At 40.5% G+C, this 19,231-nt stretch overlaps 2 protein-coding genes across 5 annotated transcripts; one reads left to right on the top strand and one right to left on the bottom strand.

Moving 5' to 3' along the window:
- Nucleotides 1-2: 2 nt before the first annotated feature.
- LOC132979992 (arylamine N-acetyltransferase, pineal gland isozyme NAT-10-like) lies at nucleotides 3-4,526 on the bottom strand. Of its 2 annotated transcripts, none has more exons than XM_061045830.1 (3): nucleotides 4,393-4,526; nucleotides 2,830-3,005; nucleotides 3-2,690 (listed from the first exon to the last, which is right to left on the bottom strand). In XM_061045830.1, exon 3 carries the CDS (start codon nucleotides 2,683-2,685, stop codon nucleotides 1,813-1,815), a length of 873 nt encoding a protein of 290 aa, XP_060901813.1. In that variant the 5' UTR covers nucleotides 2,686-2,690; nucleotides 2,830-3,005; nucleotides 4,393-4,526; the 3' UTR covers nucleotides 3-1,812. The 2 variants fall into 2 exon arrangements, with proteins under 2 accessions (XP_060901813.1, XP_060901823.1); XM_061045840.1 differs by having other exon boundaries at nucleotides 2,830-2,941; nucleotides 4,393-4,524.
- A 90-nt stretch (nucleotides 4,527-4,616) lies between these two features.
- Nucleotides 4,617-17,598, top strand: kif7 (kinesin family member 7). 3 transcript variants are annotated; one of them, XM_061045523.1, is made up of 21 exons: nucleotides 4,630-4,690; nucleotides 4,850-4,919; nucleotides 7,270-7,654; nucleotides 7,835-8,032; nucleotides 8,134-8,533; nucleotides 8,635-8,982; nucleotides 9,342-9,534; nucleotides 9,634-9,801; nucleotides 9,905-10,063; nucleotides 10,856-10,992; nucleotides 11,147-11,268; nucleotides 11,827-11,982; nucleotides 12,087-12,292; nucleotides 12,492-12,689; nucleotides 13,172-13,297; nucleotides 13,484-13,660; nucleotides 13,735-13,950; nucleotides 14,189-14,395; nucleotides 14,571-14,769; nucleotides 15,022-15,183; nucleotides 16,804-17,598. In XM_061045523.1, the coding sequence occupies exons 3-21, from the start codon at nucleotides 7,324-7,326 to the stop codon at nucleotides 17,193-17,195; spliced, it is 4,095 nt and encodes a 1,364-aa protein (XP_060901506.1). In that variant the 5' UTR covers nucleotides 4,630-4,690; nucleotides 4,850-4,919; nucleotides 7,270-7,323; the 3' UTR covers nucleotides 17,196-17,598. The 3 variants fall into 3 exon arrangements, with proteins under 3 accessions (XP_060901514.1, XP_060901497.1, XP_060901506.1); XM_061045531.1 differs by lacking the exon at nucleotides 4,850-4,919 and having other exon boundaries at nucleotides 4,617-4,690; XM_061045514.1 differs by having other exon boundaries at nucleotides 4,620-4,919.
- Nucleotides 17,599-19,231: the final 1,633 nt, after the last annotated feature.

Below are 19,231 nucleotides of genomic sequence, written 5' to 3'. Positions count from 1 at the left end.
CATTAAACACATTTATCTTTATTGCGGATACATTTATTTATGATTATCCGATACAGATTGATTATAACCATAGGCTATTTACTTAAATTAATCACATGAATATTTGATATGTCAAATAATGGTTAGTCATTTTAAAGGGATACTTCACCCCTTTGCATTAAGCATTGTATCAGTAGTAAACTGGTAGTATTTTTGAATGGTCGTGCATCCCGGTCTCATTTTTCCCAGAGACTGGAAAGTTCTGTATTTCTAAGTCTGAAAAGAAGCTTCCAGTGACGCAAATATCGTCATATTGCGTCACTGGAAGCTGTTGCGGTTAGCGGGGTGAAACTACATCGCTAGTTCCTCATATTTTCGACCACTGAAGCTACAGACCAATCACAGATCAGTGGGTGGGAACTCACTCCCAGAATCGAAACGTCCGCCATATGACTCTATTGCTTGGAAGCTACGCTAACAGGCTCTATGGAGAAAGCTGATAATGGCGAAAAAATATAAATATAGCGGCGAGATGGCTGCTGCCGAAAGGCTGGTCTTGTGATGTGGCTGCTGCGGCAGCTGGCCACGGGGGCCGCTGGCGCTGATCGCCGGGGCCACTAGCACTGATCGTCGGGGCCGCCGCGACACAAGACCGGCCTGTCGGCAGCAACCGTCTCGCGGCTATATAGCTTGCCAGCTCATCAGCCGAGACATAAAGCCTGCCTGTCGGCGACGGAGAGGACGAGGAGCCCGGGCCGGCTCGAGCTGGGGCGGACTGGTAGTCTCGGTGCTCTCACTGTCTGTATGGACACAGACATAGAGTCTGTTTTCTGCCAGGAATTTCCATCAATCAATCAATTGAATCAATTCTGGAAGAAATCTCGGACTCTGTTGAAGAAATGGTGTCATGTGTTGAAGTAAATATGTCTGTAAATGTTTTTATATATATTTCTACTGCTATATTGTATATTTTGGAGAAACTGTAACGATCGAATTTCCCTCAGGGATTAATAAAGTATTTCTGATTCTGAACTAGAGGACCTTAGTGGGAGTGGCCTGCGGTGCTGTGCATTCTGGGATTTGGTGTCTTTCATCCACATGAGCCAAAAAGACAATTTCTGCCTATTCTCTGCCAAGAAGGCACCAACTTCAAAATGTATTTCACAATTCTACTACATATATGACCCAATGTCAATACAGATTCATGTTTCAACGGCTGAAGTATCCCTTTAAGGTAATGGTTCATTAAACAACATTATGTAATAGTTCATAAAAATGTTAGTTAAAATTACTTAATTAAAATTTCCACAACTTCCCAGTTTGGGATCAATAAAGTAATTCTATTCTATTCTACATTTTTATCATTGCACGTCACTAACAATATTAAAATTAAGACTGATTTTTTGTTTGATGAACAAAATAAACTTGATTGTTTTTTTTGCAATTTGTTGTCTGCTGAGCTGTGATAGAGATTCTCATTACATGCTTTTGTGCCTTCCTGGCTTGACTACTGCAATTCTCTTTTCACCTGCCTCAAGAAGTCCTCCCTCAACAGTTTACAAATGATTAAAAATGCAGCTGCAACATTGTTAATTAGGTCCAGCAAGTCCAATCGTATTACAGCCATCTTATTTTTTCTAACTTGGCATCCAGTGAAAGTCAGACTACATTTTGAAATCCTTGCTCTTTGTTCATCTTGGACTCTGAGTAAAACATACTTGCTTACCTCCCAACTCTTAATTTGCAAACAAAATGGATTCTATTATTGAAATGGCATGATACATATTGGGAGGTGTTTATTTGTATGTCTCTACTCATTATCAGAGATTATTTTCAGAGTGTGTAGGATGCCTTTTTGTTAGCAGGCTGCAGTCTGTTCAGCAGTTTTATGTTGAACTTTTGCTTAAGAATTGGCTCAATCTCGTCATCTGTTATGTCTCTCATGTTAAAGATATCAACACCTTTCTCAGGTTTGAAGGTGACCTCACTGTACGTCCAACCAACAAGGACTCTGAGTCCTGTTGGAGTTTGCAAAGAGCATATGGATTTATTGGTGAACAATGAATCAGGGTTTGTCTGGAGACTGTTGTTGGCCTCAAAGAAAGTATCTATGTCACGAGGCACCAGTTCAAAGCCATAGATCAGATGCACATCCTTCTTGTTTACCAGATTTGATTTAGCAAAGGCCGGATTGAGAACCTCTGGCTTTCTAGCAGTCTTCTCTAGCACCCAAAAACCCCCCTTTTCTTTAAGACAAAACACACCCGGTGGTTGAGGTTGGTCCTTCCCAGAAACAAGCTCCAGGGGCTCCCATATTTGGGAAGACACCCCAAAGCTTACATCTGCTAAATACCTCTTTCCCATGATAGAGACAATGTGGATGAGATGAGATTCAATCGTCTGAAAGTCATTGAGGACATTGTTGAAAACTCTGGAGCCACAGGTGAAAGTTTCATAGCCCATTTCTCTCAGCACCCAGCCAAACAGGAAGTTGTTCTCCATGCACCAACCCCCACGGTCGTTCCTCACTATCTTTTCAAAGATAACCTCCAGGTCCAAGACGATCCTCTCACCACAGTGAATGTCGAGGTTTTCAAATGGCACCGACATGGTGTGTTGTTTGTGGATCAAGTTCAGTGTTGCAAGATCTGGCTTTTCAAATGAGCCATGGAAACCGATTCTTTTGAAGTATTCCTCCAAATTCATCTTGCCTATAAAATGAAACATTTTGCATAAATGTATAGTTCCATCTACATGTTAATCAGAAGATGTCCAATATGTCGACGCTTTACATACTTAAAGCTTAAGATACAATTTCTCAAATTAAACATTCAAATTCTTTAACTTTACCTTGTCTTGAGTAGATAATGTATTTTGAGGAGGCAGTAACTTGTCAAGCCAAAGTCTCAGCAGGAATAGTTATGCAAGCTCACCCGAGGTAACTCAGAACAAAGGAGGTGTGCTTTTTCAGGAAATAAAAGCAGACGGGAGCCCACTGGTTAATCAGTATTAGATGTACTTCTTTTCTGTGGCACAAAGTACAGGGAACAGAAGATGAGAAACTAAACATATTTAATACATCACATATATTCTCTTGTTAGTTTATTGTGATCTTTTCAGAGGTCAAATGTTGACAGATTTCTGTACTGATTCTGGTCTCTGTTTCAGCCCGAAAATAGTTTGATTGTTTGCTTGATTTACAAAAAAAAGCCTGCAACATTTTGCTGAATGTTTTATTGTAACACAGTTTCTTTTTAACAGGCACACACAATCTTTGAAAAGGACAAAAGAGCTGAACGAGTTACAGTAATGGATAGTTAGGACTATAAAACACTGTGAATCACAAGATGTGAAATTATGTATCATCAGCTTCTCTGATAAGCTAAGAAGAAAAACATCAGACAACATTTTCTTTTTCTGAATTCATATCAATGGATATTAAGGCATCACTGAAGAAAATAAGGGGACTAAATGTAGGTTACAGGACAATTGTGAGAAGAGCCAACAAAGACACTGTAATTAATCATTTAGGATGCAACCCCCTTGCATGGACATATAAAGTACTAGCAAAATGTGGCTTACATACAACCATAATTGACACATTTGCAGCACTGTACGATAAACCAACCACCAAAATCAAGATTAATGGCGATCTAACCAACTCATTCGTTCTGGAAAGGGGAACAAAACAAGGTTGCTGTGCATTGCCACTCCTCTTCGCCCTGTTCATAGAACCCCTGAGCCGGTGGATTAGGCAGAGGTCTGACATCATAGGGGTACCAATGTCATCTGGGGAGCAAAAATTAGCTCTTTTTTCTGATGATTTATTGATAACTTTAACTCAACCCACACAGACACTTCCATTAGTAATGGAAATGCTGAAGGAATATGGTTTACTTTCTGGATACAAAATTAACATTAATAAAACCCAGGTATTAACACTCAATTATGACCCTCCAATTGAGTTTAGGAATTTATATAAATGGAAATGGGAAGCAGATTATATCAAATATGTTGGAGTCGCTTTGCTGACGGACTTTTCCAAAATATTTGATATTAATTATGGTCCTTTAAACTCAAGGCTAAAGTCAGACATACAAAGATGGATTGTTATTCCTTTTTTGAGCTTAAGTTCTAGGATTGATTCGGTCAGGATCAATGTTCTTCCATGAATGCTCTACCTTTTTCAGTGCCTACCAGTCAAAATACCTCCTAAACAGTTTTCAGAATGCGAACATATTCTAAAATATTGCTTTAAGCAAACGTACCTGACTTGTTTTGATGGTTAAATACCTACTGATGTTAAAAAAATAAGTAGCCTAGGCTACTCTAGGTCACTTTATGTCGACAACAACTAATGTACTAAATACACAAGTTCACGTGCAATATGTGAATTAATAAAGAGTTTCTTACCGTTAAACAAAACACTTTTCGTCCGCTGTGTTGATAAAAATAACCCAGCCTTTCCCCAGTTTCAGAGTTCTTGTTTCGATTTCAACAGGCGTTAACGTGCTTCGTTTTTAAGAAACCTTTGAACGCACCAAACGTCCTGCAGTAGACTCCTCCCACATGTTGGAGTCGGAGGATTGTGTCCAATGGTTGTGTCTCAAACTTTTTCTTGGCTCCGCCCCCGGACTGCTCCTCAACTTCCATACTCCAAAATCACTTCAGATTTACTCCGAATCCGTGGTGTAACTTCTGCTACATTAAAGTACGTTATTTTCCACTATAAATTGAGAAGATAATCCGACCAGTCATTGCATGCGATTCGACTTTATATAAAGTTATCAATTTGTTACTGGAACATGATTTATCTCTCCTGGACACCGACATCAAACCTCATGTTTTGATTTTGTTGTCCCGACTGCAGATGGCTAAGGGGCTAACCTTAGCTTAGCCAAAGTTTTATTGGAAACAGGCGACCAGGCTGGCGTGTGGAAGTCAGTAAACCTCTTTTTATACAAGTTTTAAGAAATGTGAATGTTTTCTTCGGGATAACAGTAAAGTTACCTGAATACTTTTACTTTGTTAAACAGCGGTGAGGGTGGCTAGCTAACGTCTTGTTGCTAACATGGTCAAAATAAGGCAGCCCCCATTTAAAGTGTTTAAAAGTGCTTTTTACAAGGATGACGGTCGCTATTTTACTCAAGCACAGACAAGATGGTTCAAGAATTAAAGAGCTATCCCGTAGAATAAGATTGACATAACTTCACGAGTTTCTTTGCAAGCATCCAAAAACTTGTGATTTTTAATAAAGTGCGCTTTTATTTCTTCACACACAATTAAACATGTTCAAATTGAGCTACTATCTTAAGGGTCATTATTAAATATATGTATTAATAATGTTTCTGAATGCTCTCCACAGACATACAGTGGTGTAATTCATGTTGATGTTGTAATGTGAGTGTTATTTGATAAGTGATATTGATATGTGATGATAATTTCCCTGAAGGTTAAACATGTAATCATACTATTATCAAAACTTGCTTCCTATATGGTACAACACCCTTCAACAAATATGTCATAGTACTGTAGGAGTTACCTTTATGGACTAAAACAAGGTTTTTAAGGTTGCAAGCTATTATTTGTCATGATGGAAAGATGAAGCGAGCTGCTTTTATATTGATCGAATAGGTTGAAATATCTTTACCATCCTATTGTCAAACTCATCGTTTCATTTAGATGTCAATGCTGAAGCCTTTTTTATTGTTAGATCTAAAACAGATGTTTGTATATTTGCAAAACCATTGTGGTTGAGATAAATGCATCGCCACCTCTGTAAATAATCTCAAAACAGAAAAGTAAAATGTACGGATCATGTAGGCGTATGTATTTGACATTTCTTCTAATTGCGAGGTTTATGATATAAAGGGGCTCCAGGATATGTAAATGTGTTCACATATCAACATTCACACTTGCACTGTTACCGCAAGTCTGCTGCTCCTGTTAATCAGCAGTAATCAGTCACAAAAGAGGAAATTATTGGCAATTTTGCTTCATTCTAAATTATGCCTGTGTGATATCAGAGAAATATGATATGTGAGATAATGTGGGCGGCAGTAGCTCAGTCTGTAGGGACTTGGTTGGGAATCGGAGGGTCGCCGGTTCAGGTCCCGGCACGGACCAAGTCCGGAAATTGGTCTGGTAGCTGGAGAGGTGCCAGGCCACTTCCTGAGCACTGCCGAGGCGCCCTTGAGCAAGGTACCTAACCCCCCCCCCCCCCCCCACAAGCTCAGGAGCGCCCGCTGTGGGCAGCCCCCTCACTCTGAGACCTCTCCATTAGTGCATGTCCATAGGATCCTGTTTGTGCATGTGTGTGTATTTCAGCCTATGTTTACTAGACCGAGTGTAAAAACGAATTTCCCCTCGCGGGATCAATAAAGTATAAATTCTTCTTCTAATGGTCAATATTGCGATAAAGATATGGAGTTGCATTTAAAAAGTGAAATGTGCATATAAGCTATGACAGACAGTTTTTACGTCTATATTTTTCTTAACACTAAATAAATTGGCACCAATTGCGCTGAGGGTGGCACATGGTTTGTTAAACCTGAACTGCCTGCATCCAGCGGCATGACAGCATCACCTTTCTTTGAGTTTGACAACTCAAACCTCCATCCAAAGATACAATCTGCACATGCTTAGTGAGAAAGCAAAGCACATTCTCAATAAATAGTACATTTAAAAATATATATTTACAAATGCTCATATCGAAATAACGATGAAATTGCATTCAATTGCTCTAGTCCAAATATGGGTGGAAAAAACCTTCAAAGTTTATCTTGCTTGATTGTGATAGGCAAAGGTGAGACGTTTTGAGTTCAACAATACAAACCTGTCATTACTCAGAGATCTTTGTAGTATCATATAAACAGAGTATTATATAAACAAGTGTTAACTAGCTAATATTCAAATGTGTAAACCCATGCCGAATTCTAAATGTAGTTCAGACACTAGCGCTTTCAAATTGCCATATGAGTTACTGCATATAATCAACCGTTTTATTTAACCATTGCATGTAAATGAATGAGCAAGTTGAAATTATGGCAAATTTATTACATGAATGTGATGAAAAAAAACACATAATTTATCAGGTATTTCTATTTTGTTTGGCCAAAGTCAGACATTCCTTTCTAGTTATTTTGTATCATACATTGCTTGAATATATTTTTTACCTTAACCTTCTGCTGTAGCTTTCAGTTATAGGCATCTACAAAGTGGTCTCACTTGTCCTTCAGCCATCGACATAAACAGAATCTTTTGCTGAATGGTTGTTTCTTTCTCCTCCAGCGGTCCAAAGATGATCCACTCATAGCAGAAGAACACAGACACAGTGCACCAGTAATGTCTCCCAAAGTGCCCAGTGGCCAAGCCAGAGGGGATTTTTCTGCGGTGCAAGTAGCTGTACGAGTGCGTCCCCTACTGCCTAAAGAGCTCCTCCACTGCCATGAGAGCTGTATCACCGTGGACTCACAGCTGTGCCGTGTTACCTTGGGACATGACCGACACTTTCTTTGTGACTACCTATTTGAGGAAACCTGCTGTCAAGACGAGGTCTACTCGGTGTCTGTGCTGCCGCTTATAGATGCCTTCTTTCAAGGTTTCAATGCCACGGTCTTTGCATATGGACAGACTGGCTCAGGCAAGACTTACACCATTGGGGAAGCAAACATTTGTAAGTCATGTATTTTATATATTCTTTGACTTTCTTTTCTTGAACTTTAGTTGTAATCAGTTAGTTCTTGCTGTAAACCTTAGTGTTATTTTGTACTGTACACACCATGCTCATAGAGTTTAAATGCAAAAAGGCCAGTTGCGTGTGTGAGTTTTTAATTGTGTTATTTGTTTTCAAAAGGTTCCTTTAGAGACGAGGAGCACGGAATCATCCCCAGGGCTGTCGCAGATATCTTCAGGCTGCTCGATGAAAATGACCTCACAGACTTCTCTGTCCGAGTCTCCTATCTGGAGGTCTACAAGGAGGAGTTCAAGGACCTCCTGGAGGTGGAAACAGCCAGTAAAGACATCCACATCAGGGAGGATAAAGGCAACATAGGTATGGAATTAGCAGCCTTATTTATGCTTTGTGTCTCTGATATGAAATGTTAGACATCATTTAACTTGTGTTTATCTGATTTTTTTTGTGCTACTTCTTAGTTTTGTTTGGCGTAAAGGAGTGCGAGGTGGAAGGTCTTGATGAGGTGTTGAGTTTACTGGAGTCAGGGAACACAGCCAGGCACACTGGGGCGACCCAGATGAATCCAAACTCCAGCAGGTCACACACCATTTTCACTGTGTACATGGACCAGCGCCGGGGAAGCTCTCGGCTTTATGGGACAGCCACGAGCTCTGGACCACAAATGTTATCTTCCAAGTTCCACTTTGTGGACCTGGCAGGGTCAGAGCGCATCTTAAGGACGGGGAACACTGGAGAGAGACTGAAGGAGAGCATTCAGATTAACAGCGGTCTACTGGCTCTGGGAAATGTTATTGGGGCACTCGGGGATCCCAAGAGGAAAGGCTCTCATATACCATACAGAGATTCTAAAATCACAAGGTATATTTTATAGACAAGTCAAAAATATACTTGAACAAACCAGTCGATCAATAAATGAGAAATATCAGTTTGGATTAATTATTGAATCTGTGTTTTCCCAGGATCCTGAAAGACTCTTTAGGAGGAAATTCAAAAACACTCATGATTGCCTGCATCAGCCCATCCTCCTCGGACTTTGATGAGAGTCTGAATACGCTCAACTATGCGACGAGGGCCAGAAACATCCAGAACCGGGCGACAGTCAACTGTAAGCGTGAGCCAGATCGGGTAGAAGGGCTGGAGCAACAAATCAATGCCCTCCGTAGGGCCCTGGAGAACCGCCAGCGCTCAGAGACCCGCATCATTTCTCACGCTGATCCAAACAGGAGACCTCGACTGGGAGAGGGAGAGATCAGCAGACTGCAGGCACAGAGCGCCCACTACAGGACGTGCACCGACACTGCTTACAGGTAAGAGCACATTGGGTAAACCAAGCAGGATTTTTAAATGTGCTGTGAGGGTGCTAGAAATGATTTTACCACAACTAGCTACATTAAATATGACTCTGTATATTCATTAGGGGTTCTTATTTGAATCTATGTGCAAACTATTGGTGCCACGTGCATCATTTTCTAAAATCACAAAAATGGATATCACATTTTGTCTATGTGATCAAGCTTTGTCATCTCGAGATCATGAGATAAAGTAACCAAGATCTCGAGAAAACAACCGGAATTATCGCGTGAAAATGGGCCAAGGGCTTCTGTACTGATTCAATGGAGCAACTATTTATATATACCTTAAGTTTCCTCTTACTGATACGTCCCAGGTTGCTGCGGGAGCTGCAGAGTGAAGGAGCTCTGACTGCAGAACAGAGTCTGAGAGTGAAGGAGTGGCTGTGCTCGGTGGAGGAGGAACGGAGCGGACTGACAACAGCCTCAGGACCCGACAGCGGCATCGAGAACAGCTCTACCGAGGACAGCGTCGCTTTAAGGAGAGGGAGGCCTTCTGTGAGAAACCAGGTGTGTCTCTCTAATACTCAAAAAAACAAGATCTAGAAAGTTGTCAGGGAAATTTTGGGATTGTGTTTATGAAAGTGTTTTGCGTTTTGTATCACCCAGGATCCAGAGGCTGCGGAGGAAAGGTGGAGCCATGTGCATGTCAGTGAGAAAGATGGAGACAAAGAGGATAGTAGTGTCCAGCTTCAAGCACAGATCCAGCGATTGGAGAGAGAGAACACAGACTTCTTGGCTGCCCTTGAAGATGCTATGGAGCAATACAAGCAGCAGGTGAGATGCAGCAATCATAACCAAAGTGTTTCAAGATTATAAAAACAATACTTTCCCACCCTTGCATGACATGTGATTCCTTTCCTCCTGTGTTTTTCTTCAGAGTGATAAGCTGCAAGAGCAACAGGACTTGATAGCAGAGCTGCAGTGTCATGTGTCTGCTCCGGGAATGATGGGCCTTGGGCTCAACTTGAGACTGAGACCACACACAGCACCCATGGGCTCCATGCAACACAGTCAGAATGGAGGCACACACAGACAGGTAACAAGAGTCTGTTATGTATTTAAAATCAAATTAAGATATCATAAATTAAGGTTGTGTCTTATGGGACTAGCATTAAGTCATATTGTAGAGTCCAGTATTGCAAAAGAACAAGCACAACCACCTGTTGTGGATGCATCACAATGTTATCTATAATATCAATTCAGTTGGCGGCAGTAGCTCAGTCTGTAGGGACTTGGGCTGGGAACCAGAGGGTCGCTGGTTCAAGTCCCGGTGCGGACCAAATCTCGAAGTTGGTCTGGTAGCTGCAGAAGTGCCAGATCGCTTCCTGAGCATTGCCGAGGCACATTAGATTGTGAAAATAAAAACATACAATTAAGTACAGTAATAGAAGAACAGAGCTGGTCAAGATGGCAATATTATAATGGCTTATGTACAAAGACTAAAGGCAGTGTGAAATAAAAAAAATAATAATAAAATGGGTGAATTTGCTCTTAAAATATATAAATATATGGGGTGCAGCAGGATAGCCTAGCGGTTATGTCGTGTGCCCCATGTATGAAAGCTGTAGTCCTTATAGTCCTTATAGTCCTTGTAGGTTCAAATCCAACCTCGGTACTTTGCTACATGTCATCGCCCCACTCTCTCTCCTCCCAACATTTCCTGTCTCTCTTCAGCTGTCCTATCCAATAAAGGGAAAATGTAAACAAAAATATCTTAATATATATTTATAGAAATATAAGTCAGTCTTGTGTTCTATCATCATTTTAAAGATACTAATGAATTATTACTAAGTTAAGTTCAGCTCTGAGTTTTAATATGTGGTTATAGGTCAGTCCTGTTGGCTATCTTGGGCCTTGCGATCAGAATGGAGGCTTCTATGAGGAGCAGGGCGTCCTTGGAGGAGCAGAAACACAGGACAGAGAAGAAGAGGGAGGTCATTTAAATCTCAGCCGGGAGAGGCGCAGGTACGTGGTGTTTATGAAATCTCAGTTTGTAATTTGTCCTGTTTAATTCAGAGTTTATCAAATCAATCCTGCACACAGCACTGACCTATCAATTACATACATTTGTTAATGTTCTATTTAAAATATGTGTGATAATTATTATTATTATTTACAGGCAGGACAACCTGACTTGGAGCAGGAGGGACATGATGTCAGGAGGACTAACAGCTTCTGGTAGAGGCCTCATGTCTCATCTGCCTGATCTAGAGCAGCACCCCTGCTTAGCCAGGAAAGCATGTAAGTTGAACAAACTAATGTGCTCCCACATGTTAGAACTAGATTAAATTAGGACTTACTGGTAAGTGTTGGCTTAGAAACGAAGTAAAAAAAAAAAGATCTATGTAATTAAATACATTCTTTTTTTGCTTTTTTGCAGGTTCACACATTAAGAAACATTGACACTGTTATTCTCATTTATAAAATAAGTGATATGAGATATAGGCTGTGATTTTCTTTTGTCAAACTCACCATCTGCTGTTATATAAAATAGAGGTTTGTTTGCTTTGTTTACGCCAGCATTCCTCTGGTGAACAGAGCATGTTTCCAGGTTTGAGAAACTCTGGATTATTTTTGTTCACACAGAAAACTCTTTGGATCTAATTTTAGAAAACAGACATATACAAGGATTGTTTTTTCCAGTTTATGAACATATCCAGGGTGAGAGCAAAACCAGGAATGCTACAAGGTTTTTGGTTTTAGGAAGGTCAAACATGGGGGCTTTAACCTTGGCGGTTTGTTTGGGTGTTGTCCACTTGCTTATTAACCTCTTGTGTGCTCTTTTTAACCTCCGTGCAGCCAATGCCAGCACCTGTGAAACATCCGTGCGGGAAAGTCTGAAAAGTTTTGAAGGTGTTACTGAGTGGGGACTTCATCAGGCACAGCAGAAGATCAGGGAGCTGTCGGTCACTATCCGCATGAAGGAAGAACTCATCAAAGAGCTAGTCAAAACAGGTAGCAGAGTCAGTCTAGTTATCCTTCCCTCACTGCATCTTTTCAAGAAGCAGGATTTCTTCTCTGTTTTTGTAAACCATTTTTTGGGGGATTTCTTTCTTCAGGGAAAGATGCTCAGGCCCTAAACAAGCAGTACAGCCATAAGATCACGGCTCTGGAGAGTGAAGCGTCACAGGCTCGACAGGAGCTACAGGAAGCCCAGCGGCAGCTGCAGGATCTGGAGAGGCAAGAGAGAGAGATCAGCGCCTCGGACAAGACCAGAGCACAGGAGTGTCGCAGGAAGATTGCTGCTGCTCAGAGCAAAGTTCAGGTTAGACTGTCACACCTCTGTATTCCTGCCTCATTATACAGACACCAGGAGAAAAAGTGATGCTGATTTATGTGGCATCTGAAAGAATACTTTTACGATGAAGAAATATTATTTCACATTTGTTCTTACTTGATGTCTTAACAATTTTTTTTTCATCTTGAAAACTCTAAAATGGAAAATGTATGTTTTTTAAAATTAGGTTCTTAGTCAGCGTCAGAGGGACACCGCTCGTCTGGCTAACCTTCCAGCGCAGAGTGAACGTCGTGTGTTGGAGCTGGAGAGAAGTGTTCAGAGTATGAGGCAGCAGCAGGAGCAGCTGCAGAGGCGTCTGCGGCAGGAGAGCCAGCAGAAGCGTCGTCTGGAGACAGAGATGCAGCGTAGAACTCACAGAGTCAAGGTACCTCAGCACAATACAGCAGGGTGGCAGCAATACAGTATGCCTAAAAATACTTCATGATAGAACTATAAACTATACTGCTAAAGTCACAAAAGTCTCAGCTAAAAGAATATTGAAGCAAAGACATCATTCAATTCTGCTTGAATTGTGTTCATCATATAAAAGTCAACAATAAATTATTGAATTCAAGCTCAAGCAGTTTGTTACAAATAGCCAGTTTGATTTTTCATTATAGAAAAAGTCAGTCTTCATTTTTCATAAGCAACTATTGACTCTTCAAGTCCTTTGCCCTTCTTGAAGGGATGTTCCTGATACTGATCAAAAGTAAAACATCTTTGGCAATGATTTAAATGAAAAATATTACGATATTCTATAAGAGCCAATTCTATTTATTTTTACAAGGTGGAGATAATTCTGCTCTATGTTGGTATTTCAATTGATCAATTGACCATTTATCCTTGTCCTCCACCCCCAATCTGCAGGAACTGGAGATAAAGAATGAGCAGCAGCAAAAGATCCTGAAAATAAAGACGGAGGAGATTGCTGCCTTCCAGAGGCAAAGACGCAGCGGCAGTAACGGTTCTGTCATCTCATTGGAAGAGCAACAGGTGGGACGAGGATCTCAAGGATATAATATTTCCACCTATAATTCATAGAAACAAACTGCCTTCAAACCATGGAATTTTTGTAAGGTGTTGTATTGCCTTGTTGTCACTTAGCTGCAGCCTCACTACGTTTGTCTTTCTCTATTTTTTATGTTTTCTGGTACTTTTGTCTCAACTCTGTGTGAGCAGAAGATTGAGGAGCAGAAACGTTGGCTTGATGAGGAAATGGAGCGGGTGCTGGAGCAGAGGAAAGGGCTGGAAGATCTGGAAGGAGAGCTGACTAAACGAGAGGAAATACTGGCCAAGAAAGAAGCCCTGCTACAGGAACGCAGCGGACTGGAGACCAAGAGGCTACGCTCCAGTCAGGTATTATTAAAAACTAACACATGAACTCAAGTGTAGGAGTGTATCAAATACTAATGTCTTCATTTCCCCTCCAGGCCCTGAGTAAAGACCTGGTGATGCTGACAGGACGTATAGAGTCACTTGAGCAAGAGCTCAGTGAGAGGAACGGTCTGCTGCGCAGCGGCAGTGCTCAAGACTCACAACAGATTCGCCAGGAGATCTCCAACCTGCGTCAGGAGAAAGATTCCCTGCTGAAACAGAGAGTGGAGCTGGACGATAAGCTGCGGCAGGGAAACCTGCTCTCACCTGAGGTCAGATATTACTCTGAAGACGACAATAGACAGGATGTGTTTTTTGTGTTTTTAAAGCACTGACAGACTTGCTTGTTTTTTTGTATTTCATGGCAAATATCTCAAATTAGCAGAAATATTACTGTTCTGAGATTAAATCCTCAGATGACAATGATAACAACCTTCAGAGTATTTTTCAAGTCCTCTCTTGAAATTCTTTAACCTGTTTGCGATTGAACCTGTTCTTGGATATTTTTAGGAGGAGCGAACACTTTTCCAATTCGACGAGGCGATCGAGGCTCTTGATGCGGCCATCGAGTACAAGAATGAGGCCATCACTCAGAGACAGAGACAGCTGAGAGCTTCTGCCAGTATGCTCTCTCAGTGGGAGATGAACCTAATGGCTAAACTCAGTTACTTGTCTGCCTCTGAGACCAGAGCTCTGCTGTGCAAGTACTTTGACAAGGTCGGTGCAATGCTTAACTTAAGAATCAAACTGTAACTACTTGGTTAAACTACAGAAAATAAGTATCAGAGATTTGTCTAAGTTATAGCAGCAGGAAAGCTTAGCAGTGTGAATGCTCTTTATATCTAAACCACAGATGTTTCACTGAAGATTGGCACTGTGCACTGTCCTGTAGGTGGTGTCTCTGCGTGAGGAAGAACGGAAGCTACAGCTCGCTCTGGCTGAGCTGGAGATGCAGCTGGATGAGCAGCAGAAGCTGGTGCAGTGGTTGGAGAACGCCCTTGATCGCACACAACTCGACACAGATCGCCGGCTCACACAACAGCAGAGGGAACATGAGAGGAGCGTTCAGCTCTTACTGCAGCAGTGTAGAGGTGCTAATCACATGGACTTATTACGAAATAACAAAGTAACACCCCACACTCATTTGTGTACGTAGGGGTCATTCATGGTTTACAGCTACAATTTAAGTGGTTTTAACTTGAGGATAACAACAACATTTATACGGAAATGTATCATTTTAAAGCGTATCCTTTTAACTTTATGTTTTTCACAACATTCTTTTGAAAATAAGCCTTTTAAGTTGAAGCACGCTGTAATGTGTTTGTGTCCTCCTGTCCACTCAGAGCAAATTGACGAGGGTCTGGCAGGAAGGCAGCGGCAGTTTGAGGTGTGGATTCGTAACCTCAGTAAGGAGCTGAACCACTACAAGGCAGCAAATCTGGAGCTAAGCAACAGACTGAGGGAGGTCTGTGGTTCAGCCAGCCAGCTGAAGGAGCAGACTAAAGGTAAATCTATATTCAGATCAAAACTCTTTTTGTTTTTATATCTATGATTATGATTCTTTTATTTACATGTTGCAACCAGGTCTCTTCAGAAGGGCATGTTAAAAAGCTATGCTTTGATTTTTGCCCCAGAAAGTGTCTTTCTTGAAAATCACATCTTCAGGAAACAACACAGAATGCTGAAAAAGAGGGGAGGATGTTTACCTAATGTGAGATAACCACAGCACATTAGAGCTGCAAAGAATAATTATTTCTATTTAGTTCAAAGCCCAAATATACTCAGTTAAAAATAAAAAGACATCTATGAACACTTTCATTATGAACAAGCTGGAAAAAGATAACTTCATAATTAATAAACAGAATCATCTTACTTTCATTACTCACTGTAGCAATATAACACAAAGATTTGATTTGCTCTCTGAACTTAAAAGTACCAAATGATAAAGGGCTTCATTCACCAACCGTTCTGAAGAAGTTCTTAAAACCCACTGACACAGTTTGAAGAAGATTCTGACATTCACCACTTTGTTGTTCTCAGCTAAGAACACACCTACTCTCCAGAGCACTCTTAAGCACATTTGAGTGCTGATGTGCCAAATGATATGTTATTGTGTTTTTCTGAACTGAGCATTTTTTATTGCTAAATAAGATGATTTCATTATGAACAACTTTTATTTCAATCATGCATTGTTTGATCTTATCTGAAAAATGCAACTACAAAATGTTAAATTATGTATTATGTATGGAGGCTATTGCCTTCCAAGCGGACGGCCCAGGTTCGCATCCAGCCTGTGGCTCCTTTCCCGCATGTCATTCCCAACTCTCTCATCCTGATTTCCAACTCTATCCACTGTCCTATCTCTCCATTAAAGGCACAAAAAGCTTTTTAAAGATTTTTTTAAATTAAATTAAATGACAGTTGTTTCATCTTTTTAGAGCATAGAAAGTAAATGTAGCCTTCCTTCAAATCGTATTCATTTAGAAAAGTATGACATGTGGCTGGTGTCTCTCTTTGTTGCCAGTTATTTTTTCACTGGATTGAACTATTTTGTCTTCATCTGGTGTCGCCCTTTTCTGATTACAGCATGATAAACATTGTTTCTGATGGCAGCGCTGTCTGAGCCAGGGATATAATCTGATGTGTTTGTTTGTGTATATTTTGTATCCAGTAATGTTACTAATAAATAACATAGAATTATGACGCTCTTCATACACTACATCAGTAATTGTAAATTGGCGCCCAGTACCCAAATGTTTGAAGATTTTGATTTGGGCATTCCTAATGTCTCTCGACGTCTCTTCTCGATACAATGCGAGTTCTGTGTTTGTGCTGTGTGCAAACAGCCCTGCTCTCTCCTTGCCTTATGTGTGCTTAAATGGGCCGTCCAAAGTGATTGTTTGGTAAAAAGTCTGCAAATGGCTAAAACATTTTTTCTGGAGTTTATTTATTAAAGGGACTTAAGAGAGGGACTGAGAGAGAAGTTTTTGCCAGCGGGGAAAGATTACCAGGCAGTACATTTACTTCCCTTTGCCCTGGGTCTTCCTGCTCCCTCATTAACACACAGATAACTGGACATCTGGCTTCCTATTTCAATGTTAAATAAAAGTCATGTTGTCTTCCAGTTGCATCTGAAGATAAACCAGCAGGGATCAGCAGCATGGAGAAGCTGACCCGCTGCTCTGAGGACAGCCTTGGAGGAGGGAGGAGGTCAGGGACGCCTGACAAACCTCCCAGATCCAGGGAGGAAATGCGTGAACTAGTGAACACCCCTCTCCCATCCACATGGAGACGCTCCTCTCTGCCAACAGAGGAACCTGCTGTCATGGAGGAGCTGTGGCTTCAAGCAGCAGGTGATGTTCATGTAAACCGTGTAGTTCAAACTGGGGGGTCCTACGGTGGGACGACGTCACTGCCTGCTGTGAAGTCTCGACGTGAGTCCCGCCGCTCCAGCCTCAACGTCGGACCACTGACTTCAAACACTGCCCTGATTGATGTGCGGAAGAACCCTGTGTGAAAGTACAATTGTTATTTTACTTTGAAGCGTTCACTCAAGTTTTTTTTCTCCACTTTTAGCTTGTTTTTGTTACTTGTATATAATGTTTTTTATGGAAAAAAAGGACACCCACGGATTTTTACATGAAGCACTTTTAATTAGGTCAGGTTTATTTGTCCATTTCAAACAGTATTCAGTCGGTATGGTGTTACCCACCAAGACAGACATCAATACAAAATGAGGTTCTCTAGCTCTCTAATCATGTAGTGTTTTACCTTCTACAGTGTTTTTTTATTAAAAAGAATTGTTTCATTTCATATTCATCCGACTTGTGTTGCTGTTAATATTCAAGTAGAGGTGGTTTTTCAGAAAACGCTTGAATTTCTTTAACAACTCGTGAGGCAATAAAAAGGAAATGATTTTCTTTCCTCTTTAATCCTTTTCAAATCGATGGGCATGTTGGACCTTATCATGATGGATGGTATACATGAGGCATGAAAGCTGCTGTGAAATGTTGGATTAGTGAAGGCAAGGTGTAACTTGACCAATCATGAGGTTTTTGAACTATTTTGAACTTGTCCAGTGATAACCGTATATACCTTAATTAGTATACAGATAACAGGTACTTATAAAAGGTAATGTAGCACACGTTTTGGTAAATTTGCCAACATCTAAACAAATGCCGGCAAACGACTTGAGCTTTAAGTATGTTTATAATAATAGGACTGACCAAATCCTTACATTTAAATCCCATTTGATTAAGAATGAAACGGACAGTTACACCACTTTGCCCTATATTTGTGATAGACCTAATGCAACAAGCAGTGTTGACATTTCAGAAGAGCTTATGATTGTTTGATAACAGATGCTCCTGTATCTCAGACTTTCTTATCTGCATTTGTTTTAAGCCTCATTTCCTACCATCAATCTTTCCCTCCATTTGTCTCTTCAACATAACCCTGGTTCTTTGTCTAATGAAAATAGTGCAATATATCTGCTTTGTTGCATTTAAGTAGAAAAGTTAAATCCCTATCAAACTTATTTTTCTTTAACAGACATTCTCCTTGCAGTGGAGCACAGAAATTAAGGGCTTTGTACGATGGGAGGATAGACTCCATTTGAGCAGCAGAGGGCGCTATATCCTTAGTGTTTCACATGAGACTCCAAAAGTAATACTAATATATCTGGACTTAACTGGTCTATGAGGGACAAATAACAGTTTATTTATTTCTGGACGATAACTTCTTCAAAACCTCTCTCCCCACTTTTACGTAATACCATGTTGAGAGAAAATTAAAGCCTAAAAGCAACAGATTGGAGTGTTGAACTGATTCAGTGATACACATACAAGAAGGGAACACATTATTAATGTCATAATCTATTATCTTATTGGTTCTTATTGCTTATCCAAAATCTGTTTTTGTCGTACCAGCTCCAAAAACTGGCCCAATGGAGTCAGTATTTAGGAGATGATAGATGAATAGAAGAGTGCAACATGCGTTTCTGAGACAGGATTCAGCTCAATTTGAGGGCAAATGGCTGGTTTTAGGAAATCTCCTGATGAGGTTATGCACTGCTTGAACTGGATTATATCATCTCTGAAAACAACATAATAATTATGTATCTGTTATTTTTAATCTCCATTCAACAGTGAGAAGATTAGCTTTAGCCATTAGTGAACAAGCTTCCAGAGACACAAGAGACTGCAGAAACAAGTGCTCTCAGAGTTTTTAATCTATATCAAATAAACAATCATCAGCTGTAGTCTATGAAGTGCAATAAATGGGCATGATTCAATGACAGGAGGTAAGTTAACTGACACTAAAAAGGAATAAGAATACGCACACGCCACAGATTATAATTAATTGTCATTTTTTGCTAGAGTTTTCATTTTACCAACACGGGGAGGCGCCAAAACCCGATAATTAAAACATTTCAGTAGAGCTTTTTTAATTATTTTTTTTACAGATAGGCCTGGTTAGTGAATGTTAAAACAATACTAAGTTAATTAATTGACTACTGCATTTTTGTAATTTCATATAATAGGCCTACCTAAA

Source organism: Labrus mixtus, chromosome 1, assembly GCF_963584025.1.
Source record: "Labrus mixtus chromosome 1, fLabMix1.1, whole genome shotgun sequence".
Classification (NCBI taxonomy): Eukaryota; Metazoa; Chordata; class Actinopteri; order Labriformes; family Labridae; genus Labrus; species Labrus mixtus.
The sequence above is the reverse complement of the archived record's forward strand: the minus strand, read 5'-3'. Positions and strand labels throughout refer to the sequence as shown.